The sequence below is a fragment of the Marmota monax genome, unplaced genomic scaffold, assembly GCF_021218885.2.
Source record: "Marmota monax isolate L192 unplaced genomic scaffold, Marmota_monax_Labrador192_F-V1.1 WCK01_AAM20220418_F8-fsc00167, whole genome shotgun sequence".
In the NCBI taxonomy this organism is placed as follows: domain Eukaryota; kingdom Metazoa; phylum Chordata; class Mammalia; order Rodentia; family Sciuridae; genus Marmota; species Marmota monax.
This window is the reverse complement of record NW_026694116.1, coordinates 2,531,502-2,552,034: the sequence shown is the minus strand read 5'-3', so window position 1 is coordinate 2,552,034 and position 20,533 is coordinate 2,531,502. Positions and strand designations below refer to the sequence as shown.

General features: G+C 60.0%; 1 protein-coding gene across 2 annotated transcripts in view; it reads left to right on the top strand.

Moving 5' to 3' along the window:
* Col5a1 (collagen type V alpha 1 chain) overlaps positions 1-16,466 on the top strand; it is a 141,765-nt gene extending 125,299 nt beyond the window's left edge. The window contains exons 59-66 of one of the 2 annotated variants that reach the window (XM_046465357.2): positions 91-144; positions 765-800; positions 2,301-2,354; positions 3,083-3,338; positions 4,628-4,740; positions 7,109-7,177; positions 10,826-11,059; positions 14,140-16,466. In XM_046465357.2, the coding sequence (XP_046321313.1) occupies positions 91-144; positions 765-800; positions 2,301-2,354; positions 3,083-3,338; positions 4,628-4,740; positions 7,109-7,177; positions 10,826-11,059; positions 14,140-14,286 (963 nt within the window). In that variant the 3' untranslated portion in view covers positions 14,287-16,466. Of the gene's footprint in view, positions 1-90; positions 145-764; positions 801-2,300; positions 2,355-3,082; positions 3,339-4,627; positions 4,741-6,976; positions 7,046-7,108; positions 7,178-10,825; positions 11,060-14,139 lie in introns of both variants that reach the window. The other variant, XM_046465356.2, reaches the window with a different exon arrangement.
* Positions 16,467-20,533: the final 4,067 nt, after the last annotated feature.

Genomic DNA, 20,533 nt, shown 5'->3' with positions numbered 1-20,533 from the left:
GGCTTGGGGACCCCGAGGCCCGGCGTCAGGGCCCGCTTCCTCCGCCCATCCCTGTCTGAGGCCGTAACTCCTCTTTCTGCTTCTTTTCAGGGTATCACTGGTCCTTCGGGCCCGATTGGCCCCCCTGGGCCCCCTGGCTTGCCGGTGTGTATCTCTGAGGGGCCTGGGGTCCCTGGGCTGTTCTGTGGGGAGCAGGGAGGCTGGGGTTACAGGGAAGTTACAGAAAAGGGGGCCCAGGGTTGACACGTTGAACCCGCACTGGGCTCCGGGAGGCAGAGGCTTAGGAGTGGGGTTGATGGCCCTGACTGGGCACCGGGAGGCAAGGAGGGGCCTACCTGTATAGCTGGGCACCCAGGGGCTGTGGAAGCTGTCTGTAGGCAGGCGGTGAGGGTGAGGAAAGCAGTGTTTGGGCAGGGCCAGCCTGGCCAGGCGTGAGCTGGGCACCCACCCTCAGCACCCCGGACTGGGCCTCCCTGGTGTTGGGGAGAGCCAGCCCTGCCGAGGCTCTCCCACAGCCCTGAGCCTGTCCTCACCCACCCCGTCTGAAGGTTAGGCCCTGGTCCATATGCCCAAGGTGGAGGCCCTGGCCACGGGCCTCTGGGTGCTGTGGGGTGATGGTACATCATCAGGCACTCTCCATTCTTGCTTGGAGGCCACCAGAGTTGTCATTTCCCAGCTGGGTGGATGGGCAGGCTGACCTGGGCTGAGCAGGACAGGGACCGGAGCAGCTTCCACTGCTAACGCCTGACCTCTACTCCCTGCAGGGTCCGCCAGGTCCCAAAGGTGCTAAAGGCTCTTCGGTAAGTGGAGCTGCCTAAGGCCCCACCTGAGGAGCTGCTGGGGGAGGGGAGGAAGCGAAGTCCTGGGTTGAGGCCCCTGCACCCCACCCTGCCTGCTCCTCCTCCTGTCTCTCCCCATTCCCCACTGTGCTTCGTGACGTAAAGATAACCTTTAGTTTTTGGTTGTTGGTGTGTTTTTTTTTTGGCACTGGGGATTGAACCCAGAGTTGCTTAACCACTGAGCCACATCCCCAGCCCTTTGCTTATATTTTATTTAGAGACGGGACCTTGCTAAGTGGTTGAGGCTGGCTTTGAACTGATGGTCCTCCTCCTCAGCCTCCCGAGCCACTGGGGTTATTCCTTTCGTTTTTTTTTAAAGACAGAAATTATATTGCTGCATTTACTGGGTTTTCAAAATTAATTATTATTCTAATCGTACAAACGTATGGAGTGAATGGTGACCATTCGAATCCAGGTGTTCAGAGTGTGACGATAAACTCACAGCAGTTAGCGTTTCTGTCCTCCTGAAGATTTGTTAACCCTTTGATGGCATGTGGTCACTGCCTGGTCGGGGTGCAGAGCGATGCTCCAGCACGTGGCACAGAGCTTCCTGCTCAAACCCGTGTGTGCTCACTAAGGAGGTGTGGGTGCCGTGGACGGGTCCCGTGCTGTGGGGCACCGGCAGGTCTCCTCCGCCTCGCTGTGCTTGGCTCCGAGGTCCCAGCCCACGTCCCCAGCCTTTAGTAGTTGCCGCTCTGTCCACGTTGACTCCACTAGCATCACACACGAGGGCGGCCACGGGGCATTTGCCTTCTGCACCTGACAGTCTCCCATATTGCAGTGTCCCCAGCTCCACGGAGCCCCCGCCAGCGATGGGCTCCCTGCCTTCGTGGCCGAGTCACACCCCTGAGCACACATGCCTGTGCTCTTTATCCTCTGGCCCATCGATGGGCACCCAGGTCGGCTCTGCTCTGAGCAGCACTGAGCAGCCGCCATGGGCGCGGGGGCCTGTGTGTGCAGAGCAGGGTGGCTGGGTCGCAGGGTAGATCTGCTCTCCACTCTTTGGGGAGCCTCCTCTGTTCTCCACGAAGGCTGTGCTGGTTACACTCCCAGCAGCCGAGTTCGGAGCTCCCTTTTCTCTGCCTCCTCTCCAGGGGCGGCTGTGTTTATCTTTTGATAGTGGCCTTCTCCCTGGTGGGCTGAGACCGCATGTGATTTTGACTGGGCTTTCCCTGATACTGATGAAGGGCTGACCAGCCATTTGAGTTTCTTCTCAGTGTCCCCTTCTGACTTCTTGAGCGGCCCAGCACAGCCGGCCCCCAGGTGTCTGGGCTGCTCCTCCCTCTTGGAGGACACTGGTCCCAGGTTCCCTCCTCAGGGGTTCAGCAGAGCAGAGCCCTGCCATCCTTGTCCCCACCCCCACCTTCACACTGGTTTCCAGACCCTTCTGGAGCCCTAGGGGACATGTCAGCTCTTGTCACACTCTTGTGACCAAGGGTTGTTTTCTGTCTTTCTCTCCAGGGTCCCACTGGCCCGAAGGGTGAGGCAGGCCACCCAGGACTCCCCGGCCCGCCCGTGAGTAGCCTGTGACGTGGCGGAAGTGGTTGGGACTGGAGGGAGGTGTGTTCACAAGGCTCCTTCTGAAACATTGTGGCACCCACGTGGCATGCCCAGGGCCTGTCACAGGACGCGGCAAGGGAAATGAGTCACACAAGGCCACAGACAGGTCGCACAACCAGCTCGCCCCTGGGAAGAGCTGCTCAGGGGAGCGGGAGGGAATCGTGTGTGGGGGTGCCTATGTGTGTGCGTCTGCTTGCCTGGGGGTGTGCGTGTGCATTCGTGAGTGTGTGCAGTTGTGTGCTGGGCACTGGGTAAGGCTCCAGAGGTGCAGCGGAAGCTCCCTGTGACCTGGGGTGCGGGAGCCTCCTCTGGGCCATGCTGACTCAGCACCCGGGTCCCAGTGCGGGGTGCCTCCTGGACGCCATGTTTCCCACATCAGCAGGCCTTTATGTGGCTCCACTGTGTGCAGCCCCACCCGGGGCCACCGAGAGGAGGAGGGAAGTGCAGTCACTCTCCTGAGGTAGACAGAGGCGAGGCCCTGAGAAAGGGACGTGCCTGGAGGGGACAGCAGAGCAGATGGGCCAGGGGGGAGAGCCACGCTGAGGGCAGACGTCCAGCCAGCCCAGGACACCGGCCCGAGGGGGCCCGAGGGGGCCGGCCAACCAGGCCCTGGCTGTGGGGCTCCGTCCTGGCCCAGGACCTGCTCCTTCCCCTCCACTCACCACGGCCTTCCTGCACCCCAGGGCCCCCCGGGTGAGGTCATCCAGCCCCTGCCAATCCAGGCGTCCAGAACTCGTCGGAACATCGACGCCAGCCAGCTGCTGGACGACGGGGCAGGCGAGAGCTACGTGGACTACGCGGACGGCATGGAGGAGGTCTTTGGATCGCTCAACTCGCTGAAGCTGGAGATCGAGCAGATGAAGCGGCCGCTGGGCACGCAGCAGAACCCCGCCCGCACCTGCAAAGACCTGCAGCTCTGCCACCCCGACTTCCCAGACGGTGAGGGCTGAGGAGCGCCTGACCCATGGGTGCCCGGGCCAGGACAGTCACCTCCCGGCTTCACCATCTGTGGGAGGACACACAGGCTGTCCCCTTGCCAACTTGTGGAGGCCACAGGGTGAGGTGACAGGTCAGAGGAGGCCAGGGAGAGAGGCCAGGCTCCCAGGCGGGCCAGACCTGGATTCTGTCCCTCTTGGCCATTCTCAGGGGGGTACCTGCCTTGCCCTGAGCCTTGTCATTCCAGGTCTGCAAAATAGGGACAAGAACCTCTTCCTGTGAGAGGACAGGTAAAGGGGGCATTGCACAAGATGCCCATGGCCTGGCACTTAGCAAGGGCTGGCCTGAGGTTCAGAATTTGCAGCCATTATTGGTGAGTTGTAAAGAATAATAATAATAATAACATAAAGAGGAGACAGAGTACAGGGGCAGGAAGGTGGCAGAGTGGCTCTTTGTCCAGGCCACGTTTATTTACACCAGTAGGTCACATTGGGTCGTTAGTACCGTAACCACACTATTGTTTAGAGTACCAGGAAGGTTGCTTATTCTGCAGTTACATTTCACAGTTATAATGTGCAGTGTCGGGAGCTTTTTGCAGCTCTCCAGAAGGTCCACTGTCTGAAGTTACTGTTAGGCGGGCAGCTCCAGGAGCACCAGAGCTTGGTGAGATATTGTAGTTATGAAGCAAGCAAGTTCCTCTATTCCCAGGAGCTATGTGCCTAAGATTAAGGTGGAAGCTGGTAAGACTTCAGCATGGAGGGCATTGCCATAGCAACCGGGCATCCTAGGCCTCTGCTCAGAAACTTTGCCATACCCTGAAGTCATCAGGGACCCCGGTCCCAAACACCGAACCCCTACAGTGAGTGGTCTACACTCTGGATCATCAGGAAATGCAGGTCTGTCTGGAGCCACAGGACAGGCACTAACTGAATGACACAGCCCCCATGACTGCCTCCTGGAAGACCCAGGGATGTCTGTGGTCCCAGGAGACTCTCACTCCACAGCCATGAATTTCCAGAGCTCCCTCCAGAACATTCCCTGCCTTCCCATCGTTAATGGTCCAGCTACCTTCCCCTGGTCACCACACACCTGCCCAGTGTGCTTCCAGCTGTCGCTCTGTCCTTGGTGGACACTCTGTCCCCTCTCTTAGGGGCCCAGCAGGGAAGGCAGCACAAGGAGGCCTGCATTGGTGGCCCTAGCTGCTCTGTGATGCCAGACTGGGGTGTTGAGGCAGTTTCTGGAACTGTCCGGGAGCAGTCCTCACAAAGCCGCCTCCCTGTCTCTGAATCCAGGTGAATACTGGGTAGATCCCAACCAAGGGTGCTCCAGGGACTCCTTCAAAGTCTACTGCAACTTCACAGCTGGAGGGTCGACGTGCATCTTCCCAGACAAGAAGTCTGAGGGGGTGAGTACCCGCCTCTCCCTGTGGCCCAGCGGGCCTCCGTCTCACGGCAGGGCCAGGCCAGGGTTTGGGTGCTTCAGGGTGCACAGATTTAAGGCTGAGAGCCAGAAACCCAGAAGAAGACCTAAGTTGCTTTCAGAAGCGGTCTTGTGGCTGCGAGTGGGCACGAGCCTCCTAGGGCTGTGCAGGTGGGAGGACAGTAGTCTCTGCCTGGGGTTCCACCCTGGGAGCCAGCCGCCTTTCCCAGGTGACCTGTGTTCCCTGATACTGGCCTAAAGCCCAGGAAGGATATTTGACACAGGTGTGATGAAGTGACCCTAAGACATCCTCAGGAAGCTGCCGTGTCCCTGAGTTCCTGGTGCCAGCTCTTTCCCAGGGGACTCGCTCCAGGCCTCCTGAGGGCAATGCGCCATCCTACAGTCTGGGGGCAGGTAGCAAGGTCTGAGTCATTAGGCCATGAAATGCCACTTAAGTATTCATCTCTGTGTGAATCTGTCCTGCGTGGACACGCGTGGGCATGGTGTGGGTGAGTGTGCATGCAAGGGGTGCGTCTGAGCAGGGGCCACTTTGGTCTGCCCTGCTGCTAGCTGAGAAGAAGACCAAGACTGCAGCCTCAGGGGACAGGTGCTCCTCCTCAACGTCCCCCAACACAGCTGGTGGGTGTCACGTGCCCTTTTCTGGAGACCACAGCAGACTCAGCACATGAGCCCCATGCAGCTTCCTAAGGGCCTCAGGGCCTGAGCAGCAGTTTCCTGCTAAAGGGGAACACTTGAGTCCCCCCAGGGCCACTGCCCCTCACTCCCCAAAGCACTCCGCAAACAAGCAAGCACCAGCAGCCCCTTGGGTCAGATGCCCGTGGGCAGCAGCAGGAGCTGGAGCATGGCTGGAGGTTTGTGGGCGCCTGTGTTCTGATCCACCGTCCCCCAAGCTGACCTTCCACACCCTGATCACCTGCCTTCCCGGTGACAGACCTGGGCTTGGAAGAGAGACAGACAGGCAGTCGGCACAGAGACCTCCCCAGTGGAGGGAGGTCTTCTTTCCTTCTTTCAGACAGAGGCCCAGAGTGACGTTTCTCCTCCTCCTCTGCTCTGTCCTCTGCCAACAGGGCATCCACTCCCTAACCCAGGGCAGACAGACCTCTCTGGGTGGTACTGGGCCACCGCAAACGAGCTGGAGCAGGTTTGAAGCAGAGGCTGGGGGTCCCCGTTCAGGGGGAAGCTGCTCCCACACCTGGGCTTGGCCCTGACAGGCAGATTTGGAAAGGAGAGTGGGGCTGGGCTCTAGGCAGGGCAAGCAGCCTGGACACCCTTTCCCCCAGCAGGTGCCCTTTTCTGGCTCCTGGGACAGGGCCAGCTCAGAGGCGCCAGCCCAGGCAATGACTAAGGAATCTAACTGGTGTCTCTTCACCATGAGTCCCGTGGGCTGGGTCCTGGCCACAGGTCCCTGAGGGACCTAGTCAACCCCAGCTCAGCCCAAGCTGGCCCCGAAGGCTCTCAAAACTCTAGGGCTGGGCATGTGTCCCTGTAGAAAGGCCTCGCTCAGCCATCCACCCCCTCGCTGTGCTCACTGAGCCCAAGCCACTGGCCAGACCTGGGCACCTATGGCCACAGCCTCTACAGAAACAGTCCTCTCTCCAGAGCCCCCGGGAGGGGGCAGCAGCCGTCCCTGGGGTGCATGCAGGGCCTTGGCTTGGCCCTGTGATCCCAGGAGACATCCCACACAGCCCTGCTTCTGCTGTCACAGCAGACCCAGGTGTGGCCACAAAGACCCACAGGCCCCAGAGGAGACCCAGCACACGCACACTCACACACCACGTACACACACACCAAGCACGACACACCATGTGCACACGCAACACACACAGTGGGTCTGGCTGTCCCAGCACCAGCTCCTCGGCAGTGGGGAGGAGCGAGGTGCCCACTCCAGCCCCTCGGTCACACTGGCTCTCACCCCAGCTCTCTGTCGTGGTCTGAGGGTCTGCCGTGTGCTCCTCCACCCACAAGCTCTGCGTGTGCCCACTGCTGACGTGCAGTGTGCGGCCTACACGGGCTGCGTCAGCCCTGGTCCCTGGACAGCTGGAGCTGTCACCCTGCCTGACCACCAGGGGCCTCCTCCAGGGGTGGAGGCACTCCCCAGGGGACCCCAGGGGCTGGGGAGAATGGGGGACGTGTCCAGGAGACAGGAGAAGTAACCCTTTCATCTTGTTTCTCTCCCTCCCGCTGCCCTGCCCGACATGCAGGCCAGAATCACTTCTTGGCCCAAAGAGAACCCGGGTTCCTGGTTCAGTGAGTTCAAGCGTGGTAAACTGGTAAGGTGGCCTCTTTCTCCTTTGCGGTTGCCACTTTAAACCCGCCCGTCTCCTATCTTGCAGAGTAAAATGGCCCGCTGGCCCAAAGAGCAGCCTTCCACCTGGTATAGTCAGTACAAGCGGGGTTCCCTGGTAAGTGGCCGCCTCGGGGCTGCCTGCTTGCCGCTCGGCCTGGCTCACGGCTCTGCATGGACTGCTGCTGCCAGGCCACACCTGCTCTTGTCCTTTTGGCCGGACTCCTCCATGTCCTGTGACAGTAGGCTCCGAGGGTGTGGTGCTCCTTCTGCGCACCTGTCCCCCTGCTCCCAACCAGAGCTCGTCCCAGCCTGGCAGTAGCTGATGGCAGTAGCTGAAGGGGTTGAAACTCAGGGTGCCACAACTGGGTATGGGCATCAAGCCTGGGCTGCCAGGCTGCTCACAGAAGGCACAGCCCAGGTGCCAGCCCCGAGGTCAGACCACAGCAGGACTTTCACAAGGCCAGTGGACAGAGAGAGTGAAGTGGGTCCTGTCCACCTAAAGGACGAGCGCTGTCCCCAGGACCTCACCACACTCACCCCGGGGGCTACCGACCCAGCCGTGCAGCTATGCGGCCAGGCCCTCCACAGCCATGTCAGCCCGTGAGGGATCCCTTCTCAGGGTAGACAGAGCTTGGCGCTCTTGAGAGAACCAAGTGGGAGGTCCTCTGGCCTAGACGGGTGCCAGCTTGGACGGATCTCAGTGAGGCTGTGTCCGTGTCCCACAGGCAGCTTTGCCCCAAGCACCACGGGCTGCCAGGCTCCGTGCCCTTCTCCGGGGCTCCATGTGCAGCCCAGACTCCCTTTCCCACCCAGCTCTCAGGCCCAGTGGGCAGGACCCTAGGGGCCGTGGGCCTGCAGGAGCCAGCTCTCGGGTCCGGGCGTCCAGCCTGGGGTTAGCCCAGCTTGCTCGCTGCCTCCCGAAGCTCCTGTCCCAGCTCTGGACACAGAGGCTGTGTTCCCCCGAGGACCTAGAGCTGCCCTCTCTGGCTGCCTTTGCCGTGTTCCCCTAAAGCCTCGTCCCTTAGCCTGGACACGCCTGGCTCAGTGTCAACGTCTCAGGCCTCAGATTCTAGGCACCCAGCCCCTGTTCCGACGCGCTGAAGGCCTGTGCTCTCTGTGGCCACGTCTGGTGGCCTGTGCTGTTTTGTCTCTGTGGACGCCAACCTTCCTGTCCCTTTCTCTCCCGCGTCTCTTTCTGCTCCACCCACTGTGCTGTTCAGAAAGCCCACCAGCACACAGAAGGACCTGAAGGGACAGCGTGGAGGGAGGGCTCCGTGGCAGCACCTGCAGAGTGGGATAGGGCCAGCAGAAGGGCCAGCAGGGTGAAGCCGCCAGGCGAGCCGGCAGCTGGCCCTGCCATGGTCTTGGGCCTTCTCCCGGGAGGCCCCGGTGCCCACTCCATTTCCTCACCCTAAGGAAGTGGTTGTGGAACACACATTTCTAGCCATCGGCCCAAATGGCCTGCCCACCTCTGACCTTTGTCCTATTTCTCAGACAGTGGACAGGGACAGAGATTCAGGGGGACCCAGGGGAGTCCACCTGCCTTGTTTCTGGCCCTCTGGTGGAGGCCACTCTGAGATGTGGGCCCTTTGTCTGGTTCAACCAGACATGCCACCACACAGTGCCACAGAGGCCATTACAGCTCCCTGGACCTCAGGGATTCTCGCCCTCAGCCTGGGCCACGTGCCCTGGCCTTCTGACCACCTGGGGCACTGAGGGCTTCAGGTCCTTCTGCGTCAGCTGCCCTGGCTGCGCCACATGCCTCCCTTCAGTCAGTCTCCTTTCCTCCCAGGAGCGCTGGACGCTGGACTGTGGTGGGTACCCAGCTTTCCTCCACAGGGTCTGGCGGAGGCCTCTGAGGGCACGGCATTGGCCCTCCACCTGGCGGGAGGCAGCGGGCCCTGGGCCTGTCACCACACACTCCGTGCTCTCTAATCATACCCCCACCTTCCTGCTGCCCACTTCCCACCCCCAAGCTCCCATGGAGTAGCCACCCACGTGCTCATGCTCCTCTTGGGTGCGCTGACACAGACAATGTGGAGCGTCCACGGCCCAGGGGTGGACCGCCAGTGTCAGACCTGCTTCCCCAGAACAGTGCCCAGGGCAGGAGGGGCCAGCCTGGCTCTCCCAAGAGGGTCTTTCCCAAGACGGGCCTCAGGGTCCTGCCTGGGCCAGGAGAGACAGGGTGCTGTGACCAAGGGGCTGAGGGGCATCTGCACCCCTGGCAGCAGTGACCATTTCAGAAAGCTTTGAGTTTGCAAAAGAGATGCAGAACCCGAGCCTCACCTCTGGGAGAGCCGGCACCGCCCCATGCCCAGGTGGGCAGACCTAGCTGGTGGTGCTGGAGAAGCCGTCCCTGGCTTGCTGGGGTGGGGGTCCCACAGGGAGGCTTGTGTGGCCAGGCCCCAGCCTGCCCGCTCTCCTGGGAGCCCAGCCGGTGAGGGGGGAGCGGTGTGCAAGATGCCATCCTGGAGCACCCCTGTGCCTCCAGGGCTGTGCCCAGTCACCCCAGTGTGGACATAGCCCTGACCTGCTTCAGGCCAGCCTTCCTGCATGTCCCCCAGGTGGCCTGAGTCACTCTCTGAGGTCTCCTGCTCCCCATAACCCCAGATTCTCACAGGCTCCCTGCCCAGGGCCTTGTACGTCCTGGGTTCCTGACAGCTACCCTTCCTCCGTTCACAGAAGTTCATGGGCACCTTCCTTTGCTGGCCTTGGAGCACAATGACAGGGACACACGGGCCCGGCTCCTGCCCTCACAGTGCCCTCTGTCCAGCCAGGGTGACAGATAGGACCCCAGGCACCTGGGTCTCAGGGCCAGTGCTGGACTGGAGGAATGCAGGGAGGGGCCAACACAACCAGTGAGGGCCACTGAGGGCTGGAGCAGGGAGTGGGAGTGGCCAGTCCTCCCTGGGAGTGTCTAGCCGTGCTCCAGCAGAGGAGCCACGGAGGCTCAGGGCAGAGGGTGTCTCGTCCCACCTGGGAGTGGACACAGAGGCCCCAGGAAGCCTCCTCCCGCTCTTTGGTCTGCTCTCTGGTGCATCTACCAGGAGAGGCCAAGCCTTGCCCAGGTTCCCGGCACTCCAGCCCAGCCCTGGAGACGCCGCACTGCCCCTCGGGGCTTGTCCAGATGGTCCCTGTCCGATTAACACGTTCAAGCCAGGCAGACCCTGCCATCTGGGAAGGAGGCTCCAGGATGGCATCTCTGGATAGAGGCAAGATGTGGGCTAGGAGGGTCCCCAGGCTGCAGCGAGGCTGGGGAGGGAGTGGCAGCCTCCTCCCATTCATACTCCTGGGAAAAATACCCCGCCTTTGAAAGGCAGAGGGGAGGAGGTCAGTGGGTGGAATGAAGGGAGGACAGGCGCAGTGGGCATCCCCAGAGGACGGGGCTACTTCCCTCAGGAGGCCTCCCAGCCCAACAGCAGGCTGGCTGGCCGTGGCAGCAGGCTCTGGGGCCCAGTACCAAGCAAAGGGGCCACTAGCCTGTTCTCTCCAAGCTTAGTCTAGGGAGGACACAGAGGTAGGAATTGAAGGTGGTCTTCCTGGAGGAGGAGCACCAGGAATCTGGAGGGAAGTAAGATGTGGTTCACTGTCCTCAGGAACCCTAGAGAGCGAGGTGCTGCCTTGGGGGGCATGGGGACTGGGAATCCCTGCAGTGTCCTCAGGGGAGACAGGCAAGGGGCGAAGCCCAGGGCCAGTGGACGTGGGGCTCTGGCTGTGGCCGTGTGCCTGGCCCTGCTGAGTCCACCTGCTGTCCTGCTGGCAGCTCTCCTATGTGGACGCCGAGGGCAACCCTGTGGGCGTGGTGCAGATGACCTTCCTGCGGCTGCTGAGTGCCTCTGCCCACCAGAACGTCACCTACAACTGCTACCAGTCAGTGGCCTGGCAGGACGCCTCCACGGGCAGCTACGACAAGGCCATCCGCTTCCTGGGCTCCAACGACGAGGAGATGTCCTACGACAACAACCCGTACATCCGCGCCCTGGTGGACGGCTGTGCTGTGAGTGCCGGGGCCCGGCCCTCCCCCTTGCTTGGTGCAAGCTTATGGGGCACCTGGGCTGTGTGCCTGGGTGTGGGGACATCCCAGAGCCCCGGCCTGGCTGGTGTCCACGTGGCTTCCTTAGGCAGATCCCAGACAGAACCAGCGCTGGCACACGGAGCCCCCTGCAGCACAGCTGGTGAGGCAGGCAGGCGAGAGCGTCCTCAGCCCCCGGCCCACACAGAGCCCTTCCCTTGGTTCCCTGGTCACGAGAACTTTCTGTGGTCCCTCCTGGCCTTCCTGGTTCCCAGCACTGGCTGCTGTCAGAGCTGGCCTCAGTGTCCCTAGCCCAGGAGGCCTCCCTGAGCCCAGCTCCTAGAGAGGAGCATCCCGTCCACCCCCATCAGCTCTCTAAGCTCCTGGTGGCCTCGGAGCATCTCTGGATAGAGGCAAGATGTGGACTAGGAGGGTCCCCAGGCTGGAGCGAGGCTGGGGAGGGAGTGGCAGCCTCCTCCCATTCATACTCCTGGGGAGAAGACCCTGCCTTTGAAAGGTGGGGAGGTGATGGCTGAGAACTGAGTAATCCGTGGTGGGAAACCTGGCTCTGCTGTGCAGCCCGAGCCGAGGAGTTCAGGTGCAGGGAGCAGCTGGCCGAGCGGTGCAGGAGCCAGGGGAGCGCTCAGCCTGGACTAGACCAGCGAGGGCTCTGCCCGTGAACCCCAGAGAGGTTCAGCATGATTTGAAAGGTCAAGACCCTCTCATTTAATTACAGAGCTCCCACGGGGGACTCTGGCACCCGCACGCGGGCCAGTCGCAGGAGGTCTGCTTGATGCATAGTGTAATAACAGCTCAGGAAATTGGAATTCCAGCTCTGGCCTCATTTGGCTGGGTAGCCTGATTGACGGGGCTGCTGAGTGGCTGGCCCTGTGGAGGGGCACAAATCACTGGGCAAGAGGGCCAAGGAGCTGCGTCACATAAATCCCGTTGTTTGTGCAGCTTTGTGCGCCCCCCGGGGCTGTTGCCAGCCCATAATGGTTATTTATGCCTCTGGAATAACGGGGTAACAGAGCAGCGTGCGGCAGTCTACTTTAAATATGCCCCCTCTAAGTGTGCTGATAATTGGAGTGGAGGGGCCCCATAAATCCAGGCCAATCACCTGCCAGCTCAGCACATGCTGCCCGTCCCTTGGGTGGACAGAGAGCAGTGCTGCCGCCATGGAGGCCTGTCCCTCCCTGCCCCTGGCGGGGCAGCGGAGCAGGACCGGTGGCCCTGGGGTCAGCTGGCTGGCTGGCGAAGGTGCAGCTCCCTGAGGCTGAGGTCACATGGCTCCCTGTGACAGCTCTGCCACCAGAGTCCCCCGAGGGTCTCAGCCTGGGGACCTCATTCGATTCCCAGTTGGGGACAGGTGGGAGCAGAGTCCAAGGAGAGGGAACTCGGCTGCTCCTCGCCGGCTGGAGGAGAGGGTGAGGAATCCTTCTACAGGAGGGGCCGGGGTGCCTCTGTCGTGAAGGGTACTGTGTCCAGCTCAGGCTGCCCACCCCATGCTTCTGAAGGCTGCAGAGGCACACCTGGCCTCTCCCTCCCTCTCCCCTCAGGCAGCCTTGAGGGGCTCCGACACCTGCTCGGGCTCTCCCGGCCAGGCAGCCCCTAGGCTTTGGCTCCTTGGAAGCTCAGCAAGGTTCTCGTCCATCAGTGTGCGTGCTGTCGAGTTCCTGAGTGACCCAGAATAAGTCCTTCAAGGGGCAGCCAGCAGATCTCAAGGATCAGAGTGTCTGAGACATGTGTGAAAAGTGCAGACTTTGAGTCCCTCCCTGGAGGGAGCTGCTGGGTCAAGGCCTCCGGCTGGGCTGGGGCTCGAGTGCTCCCCGGCTCCTGAGAGCTTGTGTCTTCTCTGAAGTTCTCCCCCGGCTGGCTTTGGAACTGCAGTAGGCGGGGTGTCCTGGTGGGGTGGGGCAAGGGAGCGTGGGCCTGGGGTGCGTGCAGGTGGGAGGTCAGGAGGCTGATGCGCGTGCTATGGCAGGACCCAGGCAGCAGCCCGCACCTTGCCCACTCGGTGCAGCCCGTGGCCCTCGAGGACATGGAGTGCAGAGAATGCGTTCGCTGTCTGTCTCTTCTAACAAGTTGGTCCCCCAGCCGTGGCTGCTTCAGACAGGAATTTGTCATTGCATTTAGTTCTGAGAGCTGGGCATCTGGGAGTGCCTTGGCCAGCTGGCCTGGCTCAGGTCTGGTGTGCTCCGGCTACCCTGACAAGCCACTGCAGCAGCCAGTGTGGCTTGCAGACACCAGCCCCGGTTACTCATGGCTTTGTGGCCTGGAAGGGCCAGGCTAGGGTGCCAGCAAGGTAGGGATCTGGGTGGGAGATGGCCGGCTTCTTGGGGTCTCCCTGGGGGCACTCAGGGGGCACATGCCTTCCTCAGCTCCCAGAGGCCTTGCCTCCTACCATGAGCCTGGGGGCGGGGGCTCATGTGGATCCGGGGGTTACACGCTCAGCCCTCACAGTCGGGAAGACGGGCCTGAGGCCTGTGCTCCCCACTCAGGTAGGTGGACAGGGCAGAGTGGGGTAGTGTTGGGCTCTCTGGCTCAGAGTGGTCCTGGGACCTCGCGGGCTGCATCCTGGCCTCCCTGTTTTCCCCTTGGATGATTTCCACCAGGGATGGGGTGCTGGAGGGAGACCTCCTGGGCCAGATCCGGCTCAGAGTATACACCCAGTCTCGGTCTAAAGTGGTACAGGCCACTGTCCAGGACGGGGGGTGGGGGGCCACGGTGTCCCGAGGTCCTTGGGGAGATGCAGATTCCAGGGACCCCTGGGGGTAGAGGGGCTTGAAGAGGCTATAGACCCTGCCAGGTCCTTCCCACAGTGTGTGACACATCTGGACTGTTCCATTGCCCTCTGAGGCCCACCCCCACCCTAGGACTGTGCGGTGGGTGGTGGGAGGTGCCCTGGGTCGCAGAGTGTGGGGGGGCGGGTCTGCCGCCATGCGGCTCCTCACCAGCCGGCTGAAGCTGGGGGAGGAAAGGGGCCCTGAGCCTGGTTCTGGGGCCTGGGCCGCCCCAAGGGACCCTGGCTCTGACTCGCTGTCTGCCTGCGTCTTCCTCCCCAGACCAAGAAAGGCTACCAGAAGACGGTGCTGGAAATCGACACCCCCAGGGTGGAGCAGGTGCCCATCGTGGACATCATGTTCAACGACTTTGGAGAAGCGTCACAGAAATTTGGATTTGAAGTGGGGCCGGCTTGCTTCATGGGCTAGGAGCTGCCGGCCCGTCTCTGAGAGCAACCTTGTGACCTCAACACGCCCTTCGTGAGTGTCTCGTGCACGACATCCTGGACAGTGAAGGTTTCTCGCTCCCCTCCTGCCTGACTTCATCTGTGCCTCCACACCACATGGTGCCGACCCCAAGCCCAGAGAGAACAAAGGGAAACAGTCGCGTCCCCACCCGGAGCCGAATCACATGACCTAGCTGCCACAGCCTCTCAATCACGCCCACGTCCAGCCACCCCAGGCCACAGGGAAGGCAGCGGGCCCACGATGCCCTGATGCCCTGGCCCCCGGCTCTCCTGATCCGTCACCCTGGTGTTCAGGACAGTTTGCAGGGGGTGGGGGTGGGGGTGGGGCTGCAGTATTTGGATATCACTTTTTAAGAATTCAACTTGAAGATATGTATCTGCCCTGACCTTCAAAAAATGTTCTGAGGCAAGCCTTGTAAAGGTCGCCAAGCCTCCGTTCCCAGCCACCCTCCACACGATCCATGCAGAGGCCAAATGTCATCCGCTTGTGCCTTTCCCATGGATTAAAGGTGCTTATGTTTTTGTGAGTTTTAAGTAAATATTTGTATTGTATTGTTATAAATGTTAAGTGTGCCTGACTTTCAGTCATGCGTGGAAACCCAGCCCCTGGCCCACTGGGAGAGCAGGCAGATGGGTGAGGTGTCCACTCCAGGTTGCAGGCTGGTTTGGATTGGCAGTGGGACGCCTCCTGCCCGCCTGTCAGGAATGTGCAATAAATTGGAAAGTCGCCCAGGTCAGCAGGAAGTGAAGCTGCCGCTGAAAAGCAGGTGCCCGGGCCCTTTTCCAGATGATTTTTTGATTAGCTCTGGACTTTTTTTTTTTAATGGGAAGGAAAAAGGAATTTGAGACTCTGCCTTTTCTACATGCACTTAGGTTCAAGCAGGCTTAAATTAATTTTGATTGCTTCCCTTTTCCATTTTCCTTCCTGCCGAGCCTGACGGGAAGATTCCAGGGCAGAGATCCACATTCTCTGTAGTGGAGAATCAGGTGAAAACTGGTGCTGATGTTCACACTTCTCTTGTGGTGCTATGTGTCCTGAGATCCCCGGGGCAGCGACACGGGGGCCTGGCCGACCTCCTCCTCCAGGCTTCCCCATCCCAGCCCTGGCCTCCGCCAGCTCAGTGTTTGCCAGGGACCCTGAGATAAGCGCGGTCACCTCCTCCCCAGTGGGCTCGAGAGCCGCTGCTTCTCTGGGTGGTGGGGAAGCTGCTCCCGAGGCCTGTCACCAGAACCGGGTTGTGCCTACACAATTTGAAAAAACACACGCAAAATAGACTTCCTGCCTCGTGCATGGTGTACCCACAGCAGGTTGTGTTCGGTTGCCGAATGTTTGTGGTGCTAATTTCTGTCTGTTTCAAGGACCGCGATGAAGCTGTGGGGTGGCCCCAGCGCTGCCCCAGCAGACCGAGAACTGTGCAGCGGACTCTGAGGCTCCCCGGGGCTGTGCGGCACCGCTTTCCCATGAAGCGTTTTGGGTTTCCACCTGCACAGGTCCTGGATGCAGGCGGCAGCCGCTCTGGAGCTCAGGGCTGGAACGGGACCCTCTGGGCATTGTCCCTTCTCCCCGCTGTCCAAGGCAAGGGGGCCTCTTGTGCGGGCAGGAGGACCCCGAGACCAGCGGGAGAGGCAATCCCTTCACTGTGAAAAGCTGCCCTCCGGCTGCGTCTTTTCCTTCCACCGTGGGAAACGCAGGTGGCCTGGGAGTGAGCCTGGTTCATGCTCCAATGCAGTCCTTCCCGTCCCCGTGCGGCTCAGGAAGCCACAGCGAAAGCACCCGAGGCATAAAGGACACCACTGACGCCAGTGTCCCAGACGTCCCTGGAAATCAAGTCTCACTCTTGCCAAAGAAAAGTCTGGCTTGGAGATTTCTCGAAGCCGGGATGCCAGGATTTGCCGGTGACAACCATGCTCATGTCCTGTGAGAAAAGCCATATTGGAGGACTGCCCTGTGACGCCCGTGGATTCCGTCTAGGTCATGTGATTCTGTTTCCACTTCTCGCCCCATCCAGTGTGTCCTTTTATTCCGTCTTTTTCTGTCGGTCCCCTCACGGTGTTGTGATTTGTACTGAAGTCCAAACCTGTCCTGTGCCTGACCAACTTCAGCCCCCGCGTATTGCAATAAAATTACTTCTTGTATTTGCAGACACTCTTCTGGAGTATTTTATTTTTTCTTCCCCACATATAAGGGGACAAACCTTGGTGAGAAGAAAAAACTTGGTAAACAGAAAACCTACAGGAATTGCTGTAGGGCACTGGGCCCCCACAGTACCCTGCCGGCTGGCACATGGAGCATTTCCTAAAGATCCAGCAGACATGTCATACGACCAGGAAAGGCGTTCCAAAGTATCTCAAGCCTGTGTAAGCCAGGAATGATTGTAATGGTTTTTCAATAAATCAAGTTGACTGGTTCCACCGTGAACGCATGTGATTGGCTGTATTCTTTAGGCCCCTGCTGCATGACGCCAGTGTTTAGTGCACAGTCCCGGGATGGTAGGAACCCTCAGTGTAATGGCAGTGGTCACAGGAGGAGTGTGGCAGGGGCCTGGCGTGACAGTCATACCCTCGGGAGGAGGGGAGGGTGTGACCTGCAAGGATTCCTGACTGAGCCTCAGCAGGCTCGGCCTCGGCCCGACGGTGTTCCGGGCTCACTTTCCACCCTGGTTACTCAGCACCCTCCTGGACATGCCTGAAGCTCTCCAGTGCTGCCCTTCCAGCCCTGTGGCAGGAGCAGACTCCCTGGCTTGGTGGCTGTGGGGCAGCATGTGGCTTGTCTCTGTCAATGCCCTTGAGCACATGTGACCCCTGCCTCTGAAGTCTGGAGGTGTGGTTCCCTCGCATACCAGCCAAGTTCTGCAAAGTGACTGCCTTGCTGGCAGGTCCTGGGGACGCCCTGGCCGCTGACCCTTTGAACTCCTGGTGTGGCCTGTGGGAACATCTTGCTGTTGTAAGCCACCGTGGGATTGTGCATTGCTGCAGGTAACCTAGACCATTGGCTCTCAGAGTAAGGCCACAGGTCGTCAGCAGCATATCACCCGGTCAGAAGGGCCCATGCCCAGAACCCTGAGACCTTCTGGGTCAGAGGCTTTGGGGCAGGGCCTGTAACCCTCCTTCACAAAGCTTTGGCACAGTCCCGTCTGTGAACACTGACCCAGACACCCCTGCATCTCAGAGACATGGCACTGAGTGGGGGCAGCTCCCGCAGCACCCACTCAGGGGAGCCTGACACATCACGGTCCCTGTTCTGGGGTCACAGTGCCAGGCTCTGGCAGCACACAGGCAAAGCATTTGGTAACTGTCACTCACACCTCCGGAGCTGGGAGGCAGATCCTGAGCTATTAGCTGCAAGCCCTGGGGCTACAGATTGGGAAATAGAGTGAGGTCACCCACGCAGCCCGCTCCTGACTGCTGGGATGCTGGGAGCCATTAGCCAAGTAGGTATGACAATTTCCTTGCCAGCGTACCCCATGTTGCAGTGACATTGAATGTAGGTGACCTTGCTCAAGGACCAGGGCGGATTAGGGTGTTCCGGGTTTAAGATAATCGTGTTTAGGGCGTTCCCAGTTTAGGTTCCAGGTTTAAGGCTTAAGATTATTCCTCCTGGGAATAGGGCGTATCCTGCTGCCTGAGTTCCCCTTGAGTTCTCACGGGATTCAGACAGTATATTTTGGAGATAGAAGCCCAGTGGAGGTGGATTTGGGCAGAGAATGTGGATTTCCCCAGAACGTGTTTGTAGAGTGCTGGTGTGAGTTCGGGAATAAAGAGTTGCTGTTTGAATCTACAAGCTGTGTGGTGGCTCGTGATTGTGTGCCCAGCCAGACTGCGGCACTGGGCGAGGGATTATGAAGAGAGAGAAGCTCTGCTCGGAGCAGCTGCCAAGGACAGCAGAGTCTAGGACTCGGGACTTGCAGGGTTGGAAGAGGCGTCCGTTTGCAGATTGAGCAGTGCCCACAGGGACCGGCAGGTAGGACTCAGCCCTCTCGGATGGGAGCTGGGAGCGGCGTATCTGTTTCTCATAGGGGGTTCCTGTGGCACCTAGAAAATCCGTGCAGTTGGAGAGAGAGGTTTAGAAAAGACCCGTGAGCCGTGTGACCCCATCCAAGACTGACAGGTCTGAAGGCCCTGCAGGGGAGTCCCAAGGAGGAGTGGAGGCAGGTCGGGGAGAAAGGCAATGTGGGTCCAGGGGAGCTGCAGGTGGGCCTCAGCCCAGGGAGTGACTGGACCTGCAGAGGCAGGACGCTGTTTTCACAAGAGGCCACCTAGAGAGAGAACCTCTGGCCAGATGTGGGAAACCAGTGGATGAGACTCGCAAAGTCCCTGGACCTGCGGCTCACTGGGGCACCATGTTGGGGGCAGGGCTCAGCCCTGAGGGCCAGCTCCAGAGGTGCTACGCATGGAGGGTGGCACCTCCTCCTGGGAGAGACATAGGACAGGTGCTCGGCCACGGACCCAGAAGCCACGCACATGGACTCCTTTCCTCCTGAGGTGCAGGGCCCCGGACCTGGACGGAGCGATTTCTACCAACAGACTTAAGATTTCAATGGCAGGTCCCAGGTTAGAGGTCCACACCAGAGGCCCGCTCCTCCTGGGCCAAGCCCCAGGGTTAGTAAGAAAGGAGAGCCTTGGGGACAAAATGACTCTCATCCCCTTGGGTCACAATGTGACTCCTCCCCTCTTCCAGTGCCCTACAGTTAAGCAGAGCTCATGGGAACCAAGTTTCTCGGACTCGGCCTCCAGAAATACTCCAGAAAGAGGGGGGTGCTGAGCTGCAGGCTCCTGAGCGAGGCCTGCAGGTGGCCCTGGGTGGTGGTCCCTGAGCACCTTTCCATCTCTGAGCCAGCTGCAGCAGCGCCTGAGCTCCCAATGAGCGCCCCTCGGGTAGAGCAGCAGATGCGGCCAGAACCCTCACCCCCTGCACCCTGCAGTGCATCCCCAGTGACCCATCAGCTAGGAGCGGAGGCAGGAGGCCTGGGCTGTCCTGGAGGAGGGGAGATGCTCCCCGCCACAGGCTGGAGTGTCCCTGCTGCCCATCAGAGTCACCCAGGAACTTCTGCAGATACAGATTCTGTCTTCTTGAGCACCCCTGGGTTGGGGGCACTGCTAGAACCTTGGCATTTAGGGTCCCCCACCACTGCCCAGGATTCTTTGATTGATACGGCTTGGACCCACTTCACTCCTGACACAGAGATAAGAGCCACCCCCTCCTGCCCACCCAGACTGCCAAGACCAAGATCACCCTGCAGAGCCCAGATGTAAAGAATTCAAAACCTAAAATCAGACAACTAGAGATGCCAAAATCACACTGAATAAAGTCGTGAAATACACTTAGTGATAAATACTTAATATACATACATAAAACATAAACATATATTGTGTACATATAATATAAAATATCCAGTGGGCATGCCTATGGTACTAGATTTAAATATTTCCACCACAGCAAAACCCTGTACAGAGCATTGGAAGGGCTCATCCTTTGCCATCTCAAGTCTCACAGAGGAGACGTCCTTAGGAACACCACTTCACAGAAAGCAACCCGAGGAGCTCATGTGGAAGCTGTGTGGCTGACCAGACGAGACCTGTGCACTGCAGCAGCGTCCCCAAATCACAGAACACGGAAGACAGAGCCCAGCGCATGCTGACACAGCCCCACGCAAGCCCTGAGGCCCACTGGGATTATGGACGCCCATCTGGACTTACTGAGATGGTGGCCAGGGAGATGGGAAGGAAGGGTGGCTGCCCTTCATCCTGGGCTCAGGAACCCATCCAGCCCTGCTCCAGAGAGGGAGGGACGTTTTTCCACCCGGGGGCTTCTCCAGGGGCACAGGGCTATGCCCCAGCTTGGACAGGTGTCCAGCCTGCAGCCCATGTCCCCCTGAGGAAGCTGGTCGTCTGGGGAGCTGGGCCTGGCTCACGCACCTCCCCTGGAGCAGGCTGGGGACATCCGCAGGCAGCCGGGCTCCGCTTGAGTGGGGCTGCCGGGAGCCAGCAGCCTCCCTGGAGCACGCGGATCTGTTTCGGTGCCTCAGCCAGGAAAACATCACTGCTCAGCTGTGTCCCAGGAGTGCCTGGTTCAGCAGAGCCCCCTGCCCGCCTCCTTTTCTCCCCATAGCAACAAATGGCACTCACGCAGGTTTGGAGAAGCCAGCTCCGAGGCATCTGTTGAGGACTGACATGTTCAACAGCACAAGAATCTCACTACCCTCTGGGCC